The sequence below is a fragment of the Ctenopharyngodon idella genome, chromosome 1 (assembly GCF_019924925.1).
Source record: "Ctenopharyngodon idella isolate HZGC_01 chromosome 1, HZGC01, whole genome shotgun sequence".
NCBI classification, from domain to species: domain Eukaryota; kingdom Metazoa; phylum Chordata; class Actinopteri; order Cypriniformes; family Xenocyprididae; genus Ctenopharyngodon; species Ctenopharyngodon idella.
This window is the reverse complement of record NC_067220.1, coordinates 39,622,673-39,644,008: the sequence shown is the minus strand read 5'-3', so window position 1 is coordinate 39,644,008 and position 21,336 is coordinate 39,622,673. Positions and strand designations below refer to the sequence as shown.

General features: G+C 35.3%; 1 protein-coding gene across 2 annotated transcripts in view; it reads left to right on the top strand.

Annotated features, from left to right (window-relative positions):
• jag1a (jagged canonical Notch ligand 1a) overlaps positions 1 to 16,439 on the top strand; it is a 31,766-nt gene extending 15,327 nt beyond the window's left edge. The window contains exons 11-26 of one of the 2 annotated variants that reach the window (XM_051903948.1): positions 613 to 659; positions 2,560 to 2,733; positions 2,869 to 3,019; positions 4,632 to 4,796; positions 4,879 to 4,992; positions 5,124 to 5,237; positions 6,270 to 6,383; positions 6,471 to 6,587; positions 8,658 to 8,685; positions 9,821 to 9,906; positions 10,000 to 10,113; positions 11,149 to 11,258; positions 11,380 to 11,604; positions 11,734 to 11,865; positions 12,688 to 12,841; positions 13,640 to 16,439. In XM_051903948.1, the coding sequence (XP_051759908.1) occupies positions 613 to 659; positions 2,560 to 2,733; positions 2,869 to 3,019; positions 4,632 to 4,796; positions 4,879 to 4,992; positions 5,124 to 5,237; positions 6,270 to 6,383; positions 6,471 to 6,587; positions 8,658 to 8,685; positions 9,821 to 9,906; positions 10,000 to 10,113; positions 11,149 to 11,258; positions 11,380 to 11,604; positions 11,734 to 11,865; positions 12,688 to 12,841; positions 13,640 to 14,190 (2,396 nt within the window). In that variant the 3' untranslated portion in view covers positions 14,191 to 16,439. Of the gene's footprint in view, positions 1 to 612; positions 660 to 2,559; positions 2,734 to 2,868; positions 3,020 to 4,631; positions 4,797 to 4,878; positions 4,993 to 5,123; positions 5,238 to 6,269; positions 6,384 to 6,470; positions 6,588 to 8,657; positions 8,686 to 9,820; positions 9,907 to 9,999; positions 10,114 to 11,148; positions 11,259 to 11,379; positions 11,605 to 11,733; positions 11,866 to 12,687; positions 12,842 to 13,636 lie in introns of both variants that reach the window. The other variant, XM_051903940.1, reaches the window with a different exon arrangement.
• The last annotated feature ends 4,897 nt before the right edge of the window (positions 16,440 to 21,336 follow it).

The following is a 21,336-nucleotide window of genomic DNA, read 5'->3' as shown; positions in this document are numbered from 1 at the left end:
ATATTTTTCCAACAAATGGTGGTTTAGTGTGGGAAAAGGCATCATTAGTCCTTAGCAAGTTCATTGAAATGAATCAGTTCCAAAAAAATGATTCACCAAATCATTTGAGTCATCATTCTAGTTTTCCTAAAAATCCCAGTATGGCATTTGACCAAACTCCTCTACCATTTGCAGTACAGACATGAATGATAATATCTCAAATCATGCAGGTGGTTGAGAAGTTTTTTTGTTGTTGTTGTTGTTTTTTCAAAGTGACCAGACTTATAATTTTTATCTGGCTGATGATAAACTGAGCGAAATGACTCCTGTAGACTCACATTGAGGAAGGAACTTGAGCAATATCTAGATACCAAAATATCAGACTTGGCAAACTGCTTTGCCATTTGTCTGTTAGTTTATTCAATATTATAGCTAATTCTATTAGCTTTCAGCTGCTAGAAGAGTCTAGTACTCTCAGTCTTCTCTGTTTTACCTTGATTAAACCCGATATTTTATGCTCTAAAATCAGTGTGTGGGAAATGCAAAAAAGTGTGCTAATATGGAGCCTAATGTTGCTTTTTTGGCATGATTTATGAAATGTGAACTGATATTTTGATGGATTACCCCCCGCAGACGTCAACGACTGCCATGGACAGTGTCTTAACGGAGGGCTGTGTAAGGTAAGGCCTCACATGTTTCCATTGGGTTTGGCAGATAAAGCCCCCCAGACTCTCTTTCTCCTTGTCTACCGCTCACCTCCATCCATTCTTGTTTAAAAATAGTAGAAGCTGAGTCATACTTTGGAGAATGTACATAAAGACAAAGTGGTCAAAAAGACAGAGTGAGTTTGTAAAACGATCAGATTACCATAAACATTCTTGTCTCCTGCCCTTGTCTCCTGTTCATTGTTTTTTTGCTCTTTTTGTATACTTTCTTCACTCGCTCTCAGCGCTGTAGTCCAGGCAGATACTTGTACAGCTGGAATGCATTAGGACATTGTCTGAGCCAGTTAGCTGTAAAAACACAGCGAGTAAAGACCTAATCAGTACTGACAATCCCATGTTTGATTTGATCTAATGCAACATGTTGTAATGGACTTTAGAATATTAGTCCCCTAGACTGCAAGAAAGGAAAATATCCTTACTAGGGGTGGGCAATATTGTTTTTGCATAAACCTCATAAAATTTTGTTAGATTCATGCTTAAAAGAAAAAAAAAAAATTTGTCAGTGGGCTAAGAAAAATAAACTTCAAGATATATTCTATGAAAATATGTCTCATCCAAAACAAGACACATAAGAATATATTTATTAATAATTAATAAATTATATTAATACTGATTATTATTAATAATATGAATACAATTAATAATTAGTTTACTGTATAGCAAGTAAGAATTATTATTATTATTATTATTATTAATAATATATTATTAAATAAAGTAAAAATTAAGATAATCTATAAATTATTAAATTAAATTATTAATTTATTAATTATAATTATATATTATTATTAAATTATTGTCATCACCACCATCATTATTAATAATAATAATAATAATAATTATTATTAATGTTGATCATTATTTATCATCTTAATCTATATTAAATTATTATTATTATTTAATTTTACAAATTATTATTATTATTATTACTATTATTTTATTGTATAACAAGTATTAAAAAATACAAATAATTATTCTCATCATTATTATGAATAATAATTATTGTTATTAATGTTGATAATAATTATTTATAATCTTAATCTATATTATTAATAATGACTATTATTTCATTTTACAAATAATAATAATAATAATTTTATTCATTTTTTATTTTATTATTTAATTACAAATATATAACTAATTATTAAATATTAATTATTGTCAACATTATTATTATTATTAATAATAAAATAATAATCGTTACTATTGTTATTAATGTTGACAATAATTATATCTTAATCTGTATGAAATAATAATAATAATAATAATAATTATTATTATTACATTTTTACAAATTATTATTTTACTGTATAACAGGTAAGAATTAAGAAAATATATAAATTATTAAACAATATTATTAATAATTATTGTCAACATTATTGTTATTAATGTTGATAATCTGTATTAAATAATAATAATGATAATAATAATTGTATTAAATTTCACAAATTATTATTATTTTACTGTATAACGAATTTAAAAAATATAACAATTATTAAATAATATTATGAATAATTATTGTCATTATTACTATTATTATTATTAATGATATTAATAATTATTTAATAATTATCTTAATCAGCATGAAATAATAAGTTGTAATTATAATTCAATTTTACAATATAATATTATTATTATTATTATTATTATTATTAATAATAATAATAATAATAATAATAATATAATAATAATAATAATAATAATAATAATAATATTATTATTATTATTATTATTATTATTATTATTATTATTATTAATGGTATTATGATTTAATACTGATTAGTATCATTGTTTTCAGTGAATATAGCGTTATGCCGCCCAGTCCTAACGTGTCTCTCCCTCGCTGTGTCTCTCTCAGGATCTGGTCAGTGGATATCGATGTCTGTGCGCTCCAGGCTTTGCAGGTGAACATTGTGAGCGAGACGTGGACGAGTGCGCTAGTCGACCCTGTCTCAACGGCGGACGCTGTCAGGACGGTGTCAACGGATTCCAGTGTTTGTGTCCACCTGGTTTCTCAGGTGTCACATGTCAGGTGAGCACACTCACGCCTTTTTGTTTCATGTGGTCTTTAATGTTTTTAAACGAATGTGGCGATACTAAATCAACACACACAAAATGACTTAAGCAGGTGTAAGAGTCTGTGTTGTCTGTGTGATTTTGTCTTCAGCTGGACATAGACTACTGTGAGAGCGGCCCATGTCAGAACGGAGCACAGTGCTTTAGTTTGGCCTCAGATTACTACTGTAAATGTCCGGAAGATTACGAAGGCAAAAACTGCTCACAGCTCAAAGACCACTGCCTCATCACACCATGTCAAGGTAGGTTACCCAGAAGATTTACGTGTATATCGACTCATATTACTAATGAGACGGCCATATAATTTAATATTCAGTCATTCGTAGATAAAGAAACCGTGTTTGAAACAGTGAATGACGCTAGTGGTGCAGAAATGACACACTTCAGCTTTAAGGAACTAGTGAATTAGTGTATAGTTTGGAAGAGAGCCTCAAGCAGCAGTAGGTGAGAGTTGGAAACAGGAGGTAAACCAGACTCATAAACTTGAGCTAGTTGGTTTAGTGTCAATGAAAGATATCCATGTTAGTCCTAGACCATATACTCTAGGAGTCCTGATGTCTCCAGCTTTATTGAGTGCTAATCGGCGCTCTCAGACTCCAGATCTCGACCCTCATGTGTGGGGCTGTAAGATTATCTGGTTGGGCACATACTGAGGTTTTAATGGGCTCTCGAAATAGAAGTCAAGTCTTTTTTAGTCAGCGCACCCGTAAGACTATCCCCATCTCAAGGCCGCGCTGCGTTTGATGTCGTGCCATTGTGTACGCCGTAGCGTTGGCGATTGCTAAGTCTAATCTATTGGTCCCCCTGGTCTGTTTCACCATGGTAACAGCTAAGATATCGTTACATGATGCGTATGCTAACCCAAAGTGAGCTTACAGAGAGGGGAAAACCCCCCGCTAGTCAGACTACATGACGACTTTGCTAATTCTTAGCATGCCGCTAACTGCTTTCATCATATTTGTCAGTGTGAAAGGGATATTTTGATGGAGACTGGGTTCCCACAGTCATGGAAAACGTGGGGAAATTTCTTGTTTTGTAATTTTTTAACTTTTTGCTTCTGAAATAAATTTCTTGTTTAGATATCTAAAACAAGACTAAATAACAAAATACTTAGTAATTATAAAATTATATTAATAATGATTATTAATAATTTTAATACTTTTGATCATTTTACTGTATAGCAATTAAATATTAAAAATAATATTATTATTAATAATAATTATTATAATGTAAAACAAGTAAAAAACTAAAATATTTAATTGTTAAATAATATTATTCATATTATTATTATTATTATTATTATTAATATAAACAATATTATTCTTACTAATAAGTATAATAATAATAAAATAAAAACAATTGTTTAATAATATTATCATAATATAATTATTAAAATTATATATATTATTATATGATAATAAAAATAACAATTATTATTATTAATGTCTACAATTATTATTGATTATTATCTTAATCAGTATGAAATAATAATGATACTAATACTAATACCCTGCTGATAAATGTAGCTAAAACCAGTTTCTGGTGGTTTTATTTGGTTTCTAGCTGGTCTAAGTTGTTGATCATCTGATCTACCAGTCGGTGGACCTGATTTTGTTCTAGTAGACCATCTTGATCAAGTTAGATTATCAAACCACCTAGAACCCGCAACAACCAGCTCCAAAAACCAACATAAGCTGCTATGACTCTGTTTTTCCAGCTGCGTAACCTTTCGAGATGGCACATTCTTTCATTTTTAAACACTGTTGTGACTTGTCGTGTAGTCGTCCATTCATGTGTGTAGTCTGGGTTGTACCGAAAGGATTCTTGATAACTCTGTCCTTGTTGTTTCCCCAGTGATTGACAGTTGCACGGTTGCGGTGGCGTCTAACAGCACTCCAGGCGGCACGCGACTCATCTCCTCTAGCGTTTGTGGTCCTCACGGCCGCTGTCGAAGTCATGCCGGTGGGCATTTCAGCTGCGAGTGTCAGGAGGGATTCACCGGGACATACTGCCATGAGAGTAAGCGCGATGTTCAGCGGTGTTTGTGTTCTTTCTATCCTCCAGAGTTTTTAACATCTTTTCTCTCACTCTTTCCTCTCAGACATCAATGACTGTGAAAGTAGTCCCTGCCGCAATGGTGGCACTTGCATTGATAAAATCAACACTTACCAGTGTATCTGTGCTGACGGATGGGAGGGACCCAACTGTGAGACCAGTGAGTTCATCTCTCCCTTGAATGTCTCTTGAAATGGAAATGAGTTATTTGGAAATTGTAATGCAATCCAAAAACGTCTCTGATTTCTCTAATTATATTTAGCACTAAAACATTGTTTGTTTCCAAAACAGACATTGATGACTGCAGCATGAACCCCTGTCGGGACCGAGGAGTGTGTCGTGATCTGGTCAATGACTTTTACTGCGAGTGCAAAAATGGCTGGAAGGGAAAGACCTGTCACTCACGTAAGCCCCACCTCCTCATTTGCATATCATTGACTTTGGGCTAGAACATTTAAAGTAACAAAATTATATTCAAAAATAAAAGATTTTGTAAACCAAACAGCCATTGTTGTCAGTAGATTCAAAATGTTTAATGTGAGAACTAAAATACAGTAATTACAGTGTTAAAAATACAGTGTTATTTTAGTATCATTGAGATGCTATTAGTTTTTTTTTTTTTTAATTGGTTTAGTTTTTGTTTTTGTATTTTCTGTTATCATTTTAATTTAAATTTTTTGTTGTGATTTGATTTTGATTTTTTTTTTTTTTTTTTTTTAAATGTCTATATAGTTTTTATTCATTTTTCAGTTTTAGTTTTTTAGTTTTAATTGAATTATTTTAGTACATCAAGTTAAACTAAATGAAAATGAAAAATATTGCCTTGGCCGATAGCTGAAATAAAATAAGTTTATTTTTTATATTTTATTTTATTTCAGTTAATGTTGATTATCTTTTAACTAATAAATTATTTTTTTTATGGTTTTAGTTTTAGTATCTTTAATAATGATATTTAATCTTTTTAATTTATATGAATTTATATAACAATATTTATATAATTTTACATAACAATTTAATTAAAAAAAATAAATACAAAATAATATAATAACAACACTTAGTGATAAACAGCAAAATTTAACTACATATACTTTTGCCATTTACATGTATGAAATAGCATACAAAGAGTTCCCTGAACATTTTTGAGTGATGATGCAAATGAGTCATTGAATCAGAGTTTGAATCAGTTCATTTAAATGAACAGTTTGAATCTCATTCATAGAAATGAATCATACTTTCTGACTGTGTGACTTTCAGAGACACTTTTATCTTTGTCCTTACGTTCTCATAGTTGCGAGACATGGAAGGATCGCAGTCTAATAAATTGTGATATTCATGATGTTGCTCAATTTTATATGGGCAGCAAAATCATCGCAAATATATTGTACGTTTATCTGAAGTAGTCAGTTTGTCTGAAAGCTGATTTCTTCTGATTTATAGGCGAGAGCCAATGTGACGAGGCCACTTGTAACAACGGGGGCACGTGTTCAGACGAAGGCGACTCGTTTAAGTGTACGTGTGCTTCTGGATGGGAAGGCGCTACCTGTAATATAGGTGAGCAGCTGATGACCTGAATGACCATTTTTGTGAGCTGGGCCCTGAATCAGTTATAATGAAAGATTTTTATCCTTCGCTCTTTAGCAAAGAACAGCAGCTGCCTGCCGAACCCCTGTGAGAACGGAGCCACGTGTGTCGTCACAGGTGACACCTTCACCTGTGTCTGCAAAGAAGGCTGGGAGGGGCTCACCTGCAGCCAGAGTACGGCAAAACTTCCTGTTCCACTTCCTTACTACTTCCTGTCTTGACTCCTGTCTACCTCCTGTTTCCAACTCTCACCTACTGCTGCTTAAGGTTCTCTTCCAAACTACATACTAATTGGATAGTTCCTTAAAGCTGAAGTGTGTCATTTCTGTGCCACCAAAATAATGACTGACCTTATCAACAAATGACTTACTTATAGTTGTCTCAGCATTACACTAGGGCTGGACCAGACTATTCGATTATTCGAATATTCGTTTGGTAGGTTGGTATTCGATTTTCAATTTTGGGATTCGAATATTGTTTTTTTTTTATTTATTACAATTATCTTATATAGTCTAGCTGTTTTTAATAGATGGACAGTTTAAGGAACCCAACCTTGTTATACTTAATAAATATATTTGCTTATTAGCCTACTAAAGTGTTTTCTCTGTCTGAAGCGCACAACTGCATGAACTCGTATTTTGGGTTAAAGGGTTAGTTCACCCAAAAATGAAAATTCTGTAATTTATTACTCACCCTCATGCCGTTCTACACCCGTAAGACCTTTGTTAATCTTCGGAACACAAATTGAAATATTTTTGTTGAAATCCGATGGTTCCGTGAGGCCTGCATAGGGAGCAATGACATTTCCTCTCTCAAGATCCATAAAGGTACTAAAAACATATTTAAATCAGTTCATGTGAGTACAGTGGTTCAATATTAATATTATAAAGCAACGAGAATATTTTTGGTGTGCCAAAAAAAACAAAATAACGAATCAGCGGTTCGGAGCGCCAAAGTCACGTGATTTCAGCAGTTTGACACGCGATCCGAATCATGATTCAATACGCTGATTCATAACGCTCCGAAGCTTAATGAAGCAGTGTTTTGAAATCGGCCATCACTAAATATGTCGTTATTTTGTTTTTTTTGGCGCACCAAAAATGTTCTTGTCGGTTTATAATATTAATATTGAACCACTGTACTCACATGAACTGATTTACATATATATGTTTTTAGTACATTAATGGATCTTGAGAGAGGAAATGTCATTGCTCCCTATGCAGGCCTCACGGAGCCATCGGATTTCAACAAAAATATCTCAATTTGTGTTCCGAAGATTAACTAAGGTCTTACGGGTGTGGAACGCCATGAGGGTGAGTAATAAATGACATTATTTGCATTTTTGGGTGAACTAACCCTTTAAGCTGCGTTGCTTTGACACTGTGGAAAATAGAATAGAAACAAAATGTATTAGCCTTCCGGCTCACGCTGTTCTGTAGTTTATTAAAAGTTTATTAATTCTGAACGTGTTCTCGACATAATCAAAATGCAGACAGACACACAGAGATTCCTGCTGTAACGCGTTGTGTACGTTAGCTCACTTAGCTTGAGTTATTGATACCACACAGACTTCACAGAGGCATTTCACAATTGGCGCTTTATTCCCCATGAAACACGTGTAACTGTCCGTCGCAAATGTTATGCCGTCTACAGCGTTACTTAATAAAGAAAATAACTTTAAATGAGCAACAGAAAAACAAATAACCCGCATACATGCGGTGCTCGAGTCGTTTGAGACAGTTCAACCGAGAGCGCGCAGCTCTTAAAGGGGCCACACCATATTTCTACTCGTTACACATGCCTTTATTAGAGAGAAGAATATCTTCAGCCCCCTCCCGCCGAAGCTTCGAATATTCGGTGCTGATTACTACCGAGCTTCGAAGCTCAAAAAATGGTATTCGGACCAGCCCTACATTACACTGGGATAAAAGGAAGTATTTTAACGTAGAAGAATGACACACATCACCTTTACCTTTAGTTGCAGACCCCACACAGAATCTGCATCGCAGAACTCCAGGTTTTCCAAAATAAAGTTCTGTCTGTGCCTGTTTAGTAGTTTCAGCTCAAATATCATTGGCAGACGTAACTTTGATGAATGATTGTTCAGGTGGGATTATGATCTGCTATGCAACTATGGTAACAATATTGCGACTGTTGATGTTGATTTCACTCCAACAAGAAGAGTTTTTAGATGATTGATTTTTATCTGTATTCTGTAATAACAAAATGTTTTTTGTTTTACAGATTCCAACGATTGTAACCCACAACCATGGTAAGTTTAATTCTTAGCCAACATTGCAATTGTGTTGCTGCCTTCAAGATAATATATCTAGATAATATATCTTTTTTAAAATATTTATTATAAATTAATAATATAATTATTTTTTTGGTCAGTTTCTTTGAAATGTGAAATAAATAAATTCTGACAAAAAGTATGCACATTAGGGCTGCATGATATATCGAAAATATCGAAATATCGCAAATGTACATATCGCAATATGCATATCGCAACGGCATGAGATATATGAATGATTTTAGTAGGCTACTACAAAACGATGTGAAAAGTCAAAGTTTTAGGTCAACGCATATAGCGGTGAATAGACTGGGCACGCGACTGTTACTTACGTGACCTGCTTGACATTAAGAGTTATTAACTTCAAAAAGTTGCGGGAAACAACTCCTTGTGGTCTCGCGCTTTCTGCTGTCTGACACACACAACCGAAGCGCGTGCACAAGCAGCCTCTCTGACAGCGCGCATTTTTACATTTGATCATTCAGTTTGTGTATTGTTTCTTACTTGAATGCTATTTCAAGTAAGAATTTGTCCTAATTTATTTGTCCTATTGTTTGTAGTTCTTATTTTTTAATAAAAAAGATAAAATAACAAAAATAACTAATCATTTACTTCTAGTTTTTAGGTGTTTTTGTTTACCTGGATGTTCTCGATTTTAAGATTTAGGTTGATATAACTATATATTATCGAGCAAAGAGTTTTAAATGTTGGCAAACGTTTTTTTTTTGTTTTTTTAACGTGTGTTAAAATTACATTGTCAGATTTGTGACTTTACTTTTTAAGAAGTGCTAAAAACTTCTGGTCACTTTCAGAAGTTGTAGTGATTATTTCTTTTCCCAGAAAGAATGTGAAACATACACTATATTGGTTACTACATTTTTAAAATATAATTTAAATTGATTTTACACACTTAAAGCAATATTGTATTGCATATCGAATATCGCATTTTTAACCAAGGTATCGCATTTTTTTTACAATATCGCACAGCCCTAATGCACATCACAATGTATTTGACGTCCAAACTTGTAGAAATTTCTCCGGAGGACTTGAAGGCAGTATGTGTTCTGCTGAACTTTGACCCCTTATCTCATCATCATGTATCATCTTTGTGCAGCTATAACAGCGGTACGTGTGTGGACGGTGATAACTGGTACCGCTGTGAGTGTGCCAGTGGATTCGCAGGGCCGGACTGTCGCATCAGTGAGTGATGACGCTTTATCTAATGAATATGATATATACAGTATAGTCATATTGACAATGTTGTTGTCTAAACATGTGCGTCTCACCCTACAGACATCAATGAGTGTCAGTCGTCTCCCTGTGCGTTCGGTTCCACGTGTGTCGATGAAATTAACGGCTACCGCTGCCTGTGTCCCCCCGGCAGGACCGGGTCCAGGTGTCAGGAAGGTACACGGCCCAGACTACAACTCCCATTATTCATGCTTGCTGTTTAATTAACATGAATATTATTAGTCGTGCTTGCTATTGCTTAAACCGTGTTTGAGGTTCTTCAAATCCCTAATCCTGAACCGCTGTGCTACAGACATTAGAACTGACACCTCAAATCATGTTTTTAATAGGGGAACTTTTCTGTCTCTTAGGAAATAATTTTAATGTCATTTATTTATTTTTTGTTCTAGATTTAAAGGATATATTACATTACCTTTAAGCTTTGTACTGTGACTATTGTGTTAATGTTATTGTGTTATTTTTTTTTAAATCATGATCTCAGAATAGGTTTTATTAGGTGTCATTACCGAAACCCTTAGTATTTTAATTGTAATTTAAAATTTTTTGTAATAGATTTAAAGGATATATTATATTACTTTTTAAATGTTGTACTGTGCTTATTTTGTTAATATTATTGTTATTTTTTGATTTTATTTTTTAAATTTTAATCATGATCTCAGAATAGGTTTTATTAGGTGTCATTACCGAAACCCTTAGTATATTAATTCTAATTTTAATTTTTTTTTTTTTTTGTTATCGATTTAAAGGATATATTATTTTACATTTAAACTTTGTACTGTGCCTATTGTGTTAATATTATTTTTTTTTTTAATCACAATCTCAGAATAGGTTTGTTAGGTGTCATTACCGAAACCCTTAGTATTTTAATTTTAATTATTTTTAAATTCAATAATTTTAGTATTTTAATAGTAATTTTAATTAAAAATCAATCCATTTCTTTGTATTTTTTGTAATTACAAGTTCTGAGTACTAGCTAACTTATTGTATTAGCAAAGATCAAGGCTTATAAACATCATTACCATCACAAATTGAAGGTGGATATGCGAAAAATATTAAATGTCAAAAATAAACGAACCATAATTTGAAGAAGTTTAATTTTTCAAGATTTCAAATAGCCAAAAGTGGCCCTAATTAAAAAATGAAAAGTGTAAATTTCACTCGATTTTTAAAATGGCTTGTTTTTTCTCTCAGTCACCGGACGTCCGTGTGTGGCTGGAGGTCGGATTGCTGTAGATGGGGCAAAGTGGGCCGAAGACTGCAACACCTGTTACTGTCAGAAGGGGATTGTCACCTGTACTAAGGTGTGTGTTGTAGCTGTTGTTTAATTGTTGACAGAAGTTAATAGTGTTGCACTGTAAGTTAATAGTGATGCACTGTCATTGATATCTTACAATACTTACACTTCCTTCGTCTCGTCATCAGCTGTGGTGTGGCCCTAAACCTTGCCGTATGCTTGGCTCTGGACGAGGTGACTGTCCGCTGGGTCAGCTGTGTGTGGCGTTACGTGAAGAGCAGTGTTTCGTAAAGCCCTGCTCATCACAGGGTGAGTGCTGGTCTGCTCACCGGCCGGCCGTACACGCACGCTGTCACCCCGAGAGCGACTGCGCCAACGTCACCTTTACCTTCAACAAGGACACCATGCCACAGGTGAGGCCACTGTGACTGTTAGTCAAAGTTTGGTGATGGGGTGGCATATATTCGATTAATGCACTCATATTAAAATGTTTTGTTCTTATATGATGTCTGTAATGGGTGTATATGTACTCTGGCTCTCAGGGAGTGACGGTGGAGCAGGTGTGTCGTGAGCTGAGACATCTGTATGTGACGAAGAATGTTTCAACTGAGTTTTCCATCTCTATGACCTGTGAACTCTCCTCAGCCGCCAATAATGAGATCCATGTGGCCATCGTAAGTGATCTAACGCAGTATTTTTTTTTATATTAATTTCTTTTAATTGCGTGTGGATTTCAGCAGTGGTGTGTAACGCAGTCACTCCTACTAGCCACTTTGACGGGTTGAATTTTATATATAATATATACATTTTTTAATTGTAGTCTTTTAAAAAGGCATCTGAAATAATAAGCAATGTAGTGTTGTCGATACTGAAATATCTGAAATGCTTCCAATACTCATTTTCCGCAGAATAGATACACAATACCAGCTGCGCTTTCTCGCTCTCTCATCTCTCAGACTGCGAGTTGACACACGAGACCCGCCTCCCCTCACTCACTCGTTTCATTTGCTCCGGATGAATATTGTTGGTGTTACAGGGCTTGAATTTCACCGTGGGATTGCACGCATTGCGCATAATTTTACTCATTCCCGCAGATTTTGTGCTCACGTAAAGCCGACTCTCAGTACTAAATTGAGTTCTTTTTTGCTGCTTATTGAGCTTAAACAGTCAAATACACACAAAATAATGTCAAAACGCCGGTCTCGGCGAGTATTCACGTAAATACAGTCAGTTATGTTTTAAGTGAACATAAAGAGTTGAGAAAGAAAACGCATGTGTAACAGTATAATGGATCCGTGCGTCAGGTCTTAAATTGACAGCAGCTTAATATACCTGCTGCCAAGTTATCAAAATTATGAAATAACTTTATTCAACACCCATGCAGTTGATTCCGCTGTACTTTTCAGCAGTTTCAGTTGTAAAAAGAAACTAAAACTGTCTAGGTCAGAATTGTTTTTTTTAAAGCTGCATTTTAAATGGAATATTGTGTTTTCCAGCATGTGACTGAGGATGGCATTCATGGCGGAGTTCCTGTTAAAGAGATCACGGACAGCATCATCGATCTGGTGAGCAAACACAGCGCAAACAGCACCATCATCGGCTCCATCGCTGAGGTCCGCGTGCAGCGCAGACAACCGCAAAACCCCAACGGTGAGTCCCGACAGGAAGTTCTTACACCTTACAGGAAGTATCCATAGGTCAAAATGATGGATCCTCTGATTGGATCCATATCTTAAGATAAATGTTGAGATATAAAATACCCATCAAAAATTTAGGGTGAGTGAGAAAAGAAATTAATACTTTTATTTAGGAAGGAAATTTATAATGCTAAAAAACATTTCAGTTTCATACAAATGCTGTTCTTTTGAACTTTTTATTCATCAAAGAATCCTGAAAAAAAAAAAAAAAAAAGTATCACTGTTTCCACAGAAATATTAAGCAGCACATCTGTTTCAACATTGATGACAATAAGAAATGTTTCTTGAGCATAGAATCATCATATTAGAATGATTTCTGAAGGATCATGTGACACTGAAGACTGGAGTAATGATGCTGAAAATTCAGATTTGATCACAGGAATAAATTACATTTTAAAATATATTCACATTGGAAACAGTTATTTTAAAAATTGTAATAATATTTCACAATATTAATGTTGTTTGATCAAATAAATGCAGCCTTAGTGAGCAAAAACATTACAAAATCTTACAGACTCCAAACCTTTAAATGGGAGAGTGTGTGTGTGTGTGTGTGTGTGTGTATATATATATATATATATATATATATAAAATACACATACAATATTGAATTACATGAGATGTCTGATTTTTTTTTTTGCTATTCAATTTAATAACAAAAATATAAAATGGAACACTAAATGCACTAAATATTTTACTAGCTTGTTTTTATTAATCCATTTTCATTGGTTCTCTCAATCTTATTCAGTAGACTACTTGGTGCCACTGCTGGTTTCCATAGTGACGGCGTTCTGGGTTTTGGCCCTGGCGTCGGTGTTCCTGTGGTGTGTGCGGCATCGACGCAAACAAAGCTCCAGCCCCACCGCGATCAACCCCGCCACCCCCTTCTCCACAGGAAGCGCAGAAGAAATTACGGTGAACAACGCTCGCGAGCACCTCAACCAGATCAAGAACCACATTGAGAAGAACGCGTCTAACAGCAGCCTGCCAGGAAAAGAGCTCCACTGTGACGACAAGAACACTGTCAACGCCAAAATCAGGACGCATTTCTCGGAATCCACCAGACTAGCGCAGGACGACTCCAACAAGCGGCTGCAGAAGGCGCGCTTTCCACGCCAGCCGGCCTACATGTTGGTGGACAGAGACGACAGGCTCAGCTCCAACAGCACGGATGGAAAAAATCCGCACTGGACTAATAAACGCGACAACAGAGATCTGGAGTCACAGCACAGAGCTCCGGATTCACAGCAAAGAGATCTGGACACGCAACACAGCTTGCACAAAATGGAGTTTATCGTATAACAATCATTGACGACATCTCAGAAGATCAAAGGATAGCAAATGAATCAAAAAGCTTATTGTTGACTGTGACGACAAGTCCGGACAGTATTTGTTCAGACGTTACGGTGAAGTGGACCACAGGCTGGTCCGATTTCTTTTTATGTGCGTCAGTCAGAGTCTGTAGCGCCTGAAGACGTTAACCTGTGCAGAACTTCTAGCCTGAAACACAAAACCTGAACGAGAATGTAATTGGCCAAAATCTGCTAATTGCACGAATCTCGAAACAAAAGCATGCCCAGGTCACATTTCACCCCAGAATTCATAGACATTATGACATTATTTTAATGACAATTAAGCACATTTGTCTCCCAAATTCTCATTATTGTAATCTTACTTTTTTTTTTTTTTTAGAATACTGCAGTAAAATCCTGTAATACTAGGATTTTTTTAATGTGAATCAGCATAAATGTAGAGTACATTTACACAACAACGATGTACTGAAAATGGAAACGTTTTTTTCCTTTGCGTTTTTGAAAAGTTTAGCGTACAGACACGGATCCATGGAATGATTAAAAACGCTTGTATTATTCATGCCAGGCCAGCAGATGGCGATGTCACTTTGTAAAGAAACACTACGCGCCTATAGACTGAACACGTAATATGCATGCGCACACAAATTTGTGTTTTTGTAGTTTACATGGAGACGATAGCAGTGTCGTTTTCAAAAACTTGCACTTTGAAACCCGTTTTCAAATGTTTGCGCTTTCAGGACTCCAAAAACGCTGTTGTCGCATAAATGAACGGCTAAAACACATAAAAAGTTTTATGTTTTTAGTTGAAAATGGTGTCGTGTAAACGCCCCCTAAAGGCAGTACAATAAATTCTACAATAAAAAAATACAGTAATTTAAATTATGCTTGAATTTTGCTGTTTTTTTTGCATTGCGGAAATGAGAATTACAGGGTAATGTGCTTAAACTTTATAGTGCTAAACATAGGTTGTAAAAAATATAGTTTCTTTTTACTTCCTTATGACTTTGGGATGAAATTAGCCATGGAAATGTTCCTGAGGATTTCGTCAGTATCTCCCAATCGTTGAGCTGAACGGCATGTGCAGATTGTATTAAATTTTAGAACTTAATGCACCAGAAATAGCTTGTGAATCATTTCCAAAAATCAGTGATTACTGGTGCATCATGTGTTTGAAGATTGTATTTAAATCCAATTTATTGGGTTCTTGACTGGATTTTATTTTCCCGCTCTTTCCAGCAGTTCATTTTTATTTATTTTTCTTTTTTTTTTTTTCTTTTTTTTTTTTTTACATGTGTACAGTCATGCTTAGAAGTTACTGTCTATATGAAGAAATTCACTGTCAATTTAGATGTTGTATAGATGACTTTGTACATATTTTCTAATTAATCATTGTGTATATTTGATTTATTAACTTAATAATCGAGAGCCTATCATTTGTTTTTATTTATATACATTGTTTAGGTTTGATAATGTGACCGCTTGTGTCTGACCTTTGTATTTTTGGATGGAAAATATTGTTTCTTGTTTCTGAAATGCCAAAATAATAGTTTATTTTTGAAGAATAGCTTGTTTATTTGTGTCTAAATCCAGAATGCAATGTGCAATGTCTGTTAAGAAAACGTGCATGGCTTGTGTTTGTAATGTCCTGAGACGTAGGCTAGATGGGTTTCCCATCTAGTGTTGATGCAGATACACCTTTCTAGATGTTATGTCTTTAAAACCATTCCTGAATATTTTTTAGCATATTTTCTGCTTATAGCTGTGTTTAATGAATTTGGCAGCCCAGGATATCAAACAACGCTTGTCTAGAGTTTTCTGGTAAACCACAGTATTCAAATGAACCAAAACGTCTAAAGGGAACGAACAGTATTAGAAGTGCAATGTAATATGAAATATGAAGAAAACAGAAATGAATGTGATAAGCAAGACAAACATGAAATCAAAATCATTTTAGTAGACCATTTTTTATTAATTGTACAATACAATAAGACTGTGGGGCTTTTCTGCTTCAGTCCCACTTGCAATCTGTGTTACTACTGCCATGTTGTCTAGTTCATTTGTTGAGTTTGTTCAATTCCTTTAATTGTATATTTCTTGTGTTTGTCTGTGAAAAAGCAGAGCCATGAAAACAAATCATCCTGGGGTTTGTCAAAACATTTATTTTTTCGATTTTCATTCAGCTGTTGACATTTGGATCTCTGAAATCAAATAAAATTTCACTTGAATGTTTTGAATTTAGGAATTTGATTTTTTTTTTTTTTTTTTTTTTTTGAAGTTTTGGTTTGTGTGTTAAAAAAAGTTATATTTATTAAATAATTTGTATATTAATTTAAAGCAAACTCTATGGTGTAAATACTAATCCTAAACTGTCCATTATGCCTTTAAAAATACAAAAGCAAGCCATAGTGAGGTCTGATTTGTGAGTGAATCATTCATTCATTCGGTTCATTTAAATGAATCAGTTGAGTGGGTTCACAAATTGGTCTGAATGATTCATTGAGTGATTTTTAAAAAAATTTTTATCCAGTATTCACAAACTATTGATGAAAAAAATAATGAAAATTCATTGATCAAAAAGTGTAGGAACTCTTCAAATGCTGATATAAAACAAATCTATATTAGTGCTGTCAAATCGATTAATCGCGATTAATCGCATCTAACATAAAAGTTTGTAAGTGTGTGTATGTGTGTATATATATATATATATATATATATAGTTACAAACTTTTATGTTAGATGCGATTAATTGCGATTAATCAATTCGACAGCACTAATCTATGGAATTCAAAGTTTTAAATGTATCAAATGTAGCTTGTGTAGCAAACAGCGTATGATCTCCTGTCTAGTTCTAAGAACATTGTAAACATTTCCTTATTTATGCACGATTTAATGTAACCCAGGGTCTGAATTGTAGGTCTGACATGGTGGACACAGCCGTATCCGTCCCAACAGGGTCCACATTGTGTGTGGCTAGACGTTCAGCTGAGCGCGGCGGGTGGGCGACCATGTGAGACAGGTTATGAAAGCCCTTCACACTGTCTCTCTCTCTGCTGTCGTGGGAAAGCTGAAGATGCACACCAAAATAGACTGCATGAGACGCGTTTGTCTAACGTGTTTGCAAAGGCATGGCACAAAGAACGTCTTCTTCTAGATCTCCACCTCCAATCAGCTTTTCTTTGGAAACCGCGCGGTGACCCCTTTCTCAACAGGCCTGATTCACTGAAGCATTGAACACGTGCAAAACTGTTTTTCTGGAGCTAAAGTGACTGACATGCGCTGATCATTGATCATGTCACTGAAATGACATATAGAGAAAGTAGTCGGACATCTAAGACATTTAAAAATATATGCATGGCATTGAGTTAGATAATATCAAACCATGAGGTATTTGTTTTAAAGAAAGGTAGCACAAGCACACTTTTTGAAGCATAAACACACGTTTTTATAGGTTTAAACACCCCATGTCATCTAAATTTACGTTTTGTGGCTTTTAGTCATGTCTTCTAGCTTTATTGGCATCTTGTACTCACTTTTAGCACAGATGCACATTTACAATCTCATGTGAAAAAAACTCTCTCTCTCTCTCTCTCTCTCTCTCTATATATTGTAGCGAATCAGTACAGGTATTTAATTAATTTATGGGTGAAATATATGAATATAATAAATCATAAAGCTTTATGATTAATTATAATACATATACCGACCCGAGAGGGAATTATACATATATTGTGAATTAATTACAACGAATTATAATCAATCACATATATGATTAGTTCTGGTTTGATAATAATTTAGAGAAACTATTAGTTTGTCCAGCAAACCGTTAGCTCCTCATAGCCGATTATAAAAGGAAGGTTTTTCTCTGGCCACGAGAAAGACTTCCTATTCTAGCATCAATGCGTAAAGCAAGGATACTGGATCGAAACGTTAAAGTGACCTGGGTTTGTTGCATGAGCAAAAAAACAATCGAGCATGAATATAATGTATTTAATATATGAAACTACGGATACAGAGACTATACTACTAGACATACACAAACAATACACATATATGGAAAACGAAAGTAAAGTCAAGAAAACAGAGGTGATCAAAGGAATGGCAACTTACTAACAGTTAAAACCTTTGAGAGCCAGCAAGGAAACTCAGCTTACACATCGAGCTTAAAACGCTTTGGAAAGAATGGTTCTATACTTGCATAGGTTCAGGTGCTGTGGTCGTTTCGTGTTTCTGCAGGAGTTTCGGTGCGTGCGGCTGAAGCGATTGGTCCTTTTCCGAGAAGGTGTTCTTCGGCGGGATTTTCAAACAAGGGTTTAACTTAAGAGTAAGATAACCGGAAAGGAAAGAAAAAGAGTCCGTCTCCTAGGCGATGAAGAGTGAAGACTTAGGGCGACGGATGAAGAGGGTTTGACAAAGAAACTTGTTGCCAAAAGATGGTCGTCCCGAAGAGAGGGGGCGCGTGATGGAAGCGCGGTCGCCGAGACGTCCGGGAGAGACGTGTGTTAAATGGCGAGAGACAATCGAGAGACAATGAGAGATGCGTGTCGTTGTGTTTTAAGGACAACAGGCCAGAACGCCTCCTGGGATACATCAGCCAATGATGAGGGTGCGATTTTGGCGGGCAAACTCTTTCTTTGTCTCCATTTATGACCTAATTTGCATGGTTTGCGAAGTGTCCGATCTGAGTACATTTTCTTCAAAGTACCATTAAAAATAGAAGAATGCATTTTACAGTCATGTGACATACATTTTCAATTAGAGCATAACGAAAGCTTTACAATGAGACCAAACTTGTCAGATGGCAAAGACATAAAAGGTGAGATACAGTTTATACTTGAGTTTTATCGTTTAGAAGAAAACTAATACAACTACAGTCATAGCTAAGCTTATATACTAGGGATAAATACATGCACCTTTAAATACAGCGACGGGTACATATTGGCACAGTCATATTTGGAGGATAAATGTACATTCACAATCTCCATGCGTGTTTGTGAGTGTCTGTATGTGTGTGTGTATTGGGGTTGTGGCCAGTGTCTGTGACCATATCACCTTTAGTCCCACCAGGGTGACTCTTTGAAGTCTCTGGAGCTGGTGAGAATATGTTCTGTTTTTCTTTACTGGGGTAACAAAGGTGCCAATGGGGCAATTGGTCCCGGACTTGCCGGAGCCGATTCGTGATTTACATGCACAGTTCAGGAGGCTAAAAGCATTCTGAAATGTCCAACGTTGATTGACTAGCCGGATCTATCCAGACGCTACAATATATATATATATAAAACGGTTAGTTCCTGTCCTTGATTCTGATTGGTCAATAGCTGTGTTTTATTCATAATAAAACACAGCTATGACCACTCTTTACCCAACGGTTCTGTGTATCACTACACAACATCTTTAGCAACCACTCTTAGCAACGTAAACTGTTTGTTTTCAATTAATATTGTTCGTTGAAGCTTACTGTATTATGTAGAAGAGAATTGTGAGAAAGAGATTGAGTGAGCGAGTTTATTACCTGCATTCAGATTTAGTATTTTTCTTCAGGTCAGTCCTTTGTTCATAATAAAAAATCTGTTTAAATGTCCGATGTATTATCTTGTCCTTTTAACAGTTAAGGGGTTTTCCCGTGACTGACAGCGCTAGTCAAAGCATTTGTCAGTTGCGTCTTGTTCCGTGTTCGCAACAATTCAGACTTTTCAATGTGAAAGTCTTCGCTACTGACTGACACATTCATAAAGACAGTCTTTGTCGCCATCTAATGGCGTAATAATGTAACTTCTGTTGCTGTTCACGGTCAGGGACTATTTTTTTCCGAGGCTAGTGCTGTATCATGAATAAGTCACGGCTGAAGGTGTTGCTGGCACTCCTTATTCACGATACAGCACAGCCTCTCGTACCTTATGCTTACATATATATATATATATATACATCTTTAATATATATATAAATAAATAATTACATACTCATTTACAGTGAAACACTTAAAAGTACAAATAGGTGCACTAAGTACAAACTAAATTATAATGCAGACCAAATATACTGATGACTCATCTTGCACTACAAATTTTTGTCCAATCAAATACTCTCTCTAGAATAAACACGCCCCTCCCACTAATACCACCTGCTTATGAATAGTAAGTAGCAAACTAAAGGATGTTGACTGTTAAAATGGGATGAAGCCTTAGATATGTCCTGTTGTTTTTATACGAAATGTCAACACCAAAAAGTACTGCACACGTCAAGTGATTTCACATGGTAATTTAACAATAAAACACATAGATATGCTGTTCAAAATGAAGACAAAAAGCGTTTCAACTCGTTCTTTTCTCTAACATTAGTGGAACATGTTCATCTGTGAGAACTTGAGGAGAACTGACTTCATACATCCACTGATAATCATCTGGACAACCGTTGCTTAAACATTTTTTGTGAAAATGGCTTAGTACTGAGAAAGGCTCTAGCAGCATTTGAGCACAGAGGACACTTGGTTTGACATTTTGAATGCAGTGACATTCATTCATTTTTAAGTGTGGAATAATCCAAATGCTTTCAGGGGTCACTGTATCATTTTTCATTTTAACAGATGTATAGCAAGCAGAAGCAGAACAAATGCCTTCTGTGAAAGTCCCATAGTTGCCTGAAGACGTAGACAAATCCATAAACACATTCAGACTATTAATCTAACTGACCCTTCGTTTCTTGGTCATCAGAACAGAAAATATGACCATTTCGCTGACTTCAAAGCCTAAGAAATGGGTCAGGCTGAAGGAAAGTCTCTCTGAAACTTGACTTGGCCGCCCTCTCCAACGCTAATGGCTCCATCACGTTAACAAATTTGTCACGGTAACTGGACTCAGTGTCCGCTTTAGAACAACACCGCGGCGCGTTCAACTGCCAGGGCTGAGGTGATGTAACATGAGCTTCCTAAAGGAGTTTTATCGTCATTTGTTCTCTAAAAGCGTATTAGAAACTGATCAGTGTGTGTGTGTGTGTGTGTGCGTCTTTGTACTGTAAGGTTCAGTGATTCCAGAGCAGAAGGTTGGAAAGTACAAAGCATTTAATGCTAAGAGACACTTCCCAGCTAACAGAATTTTGTTATAAGAACTAATTCTCTAAATATTCATTGTTGGCTCTGGGAACA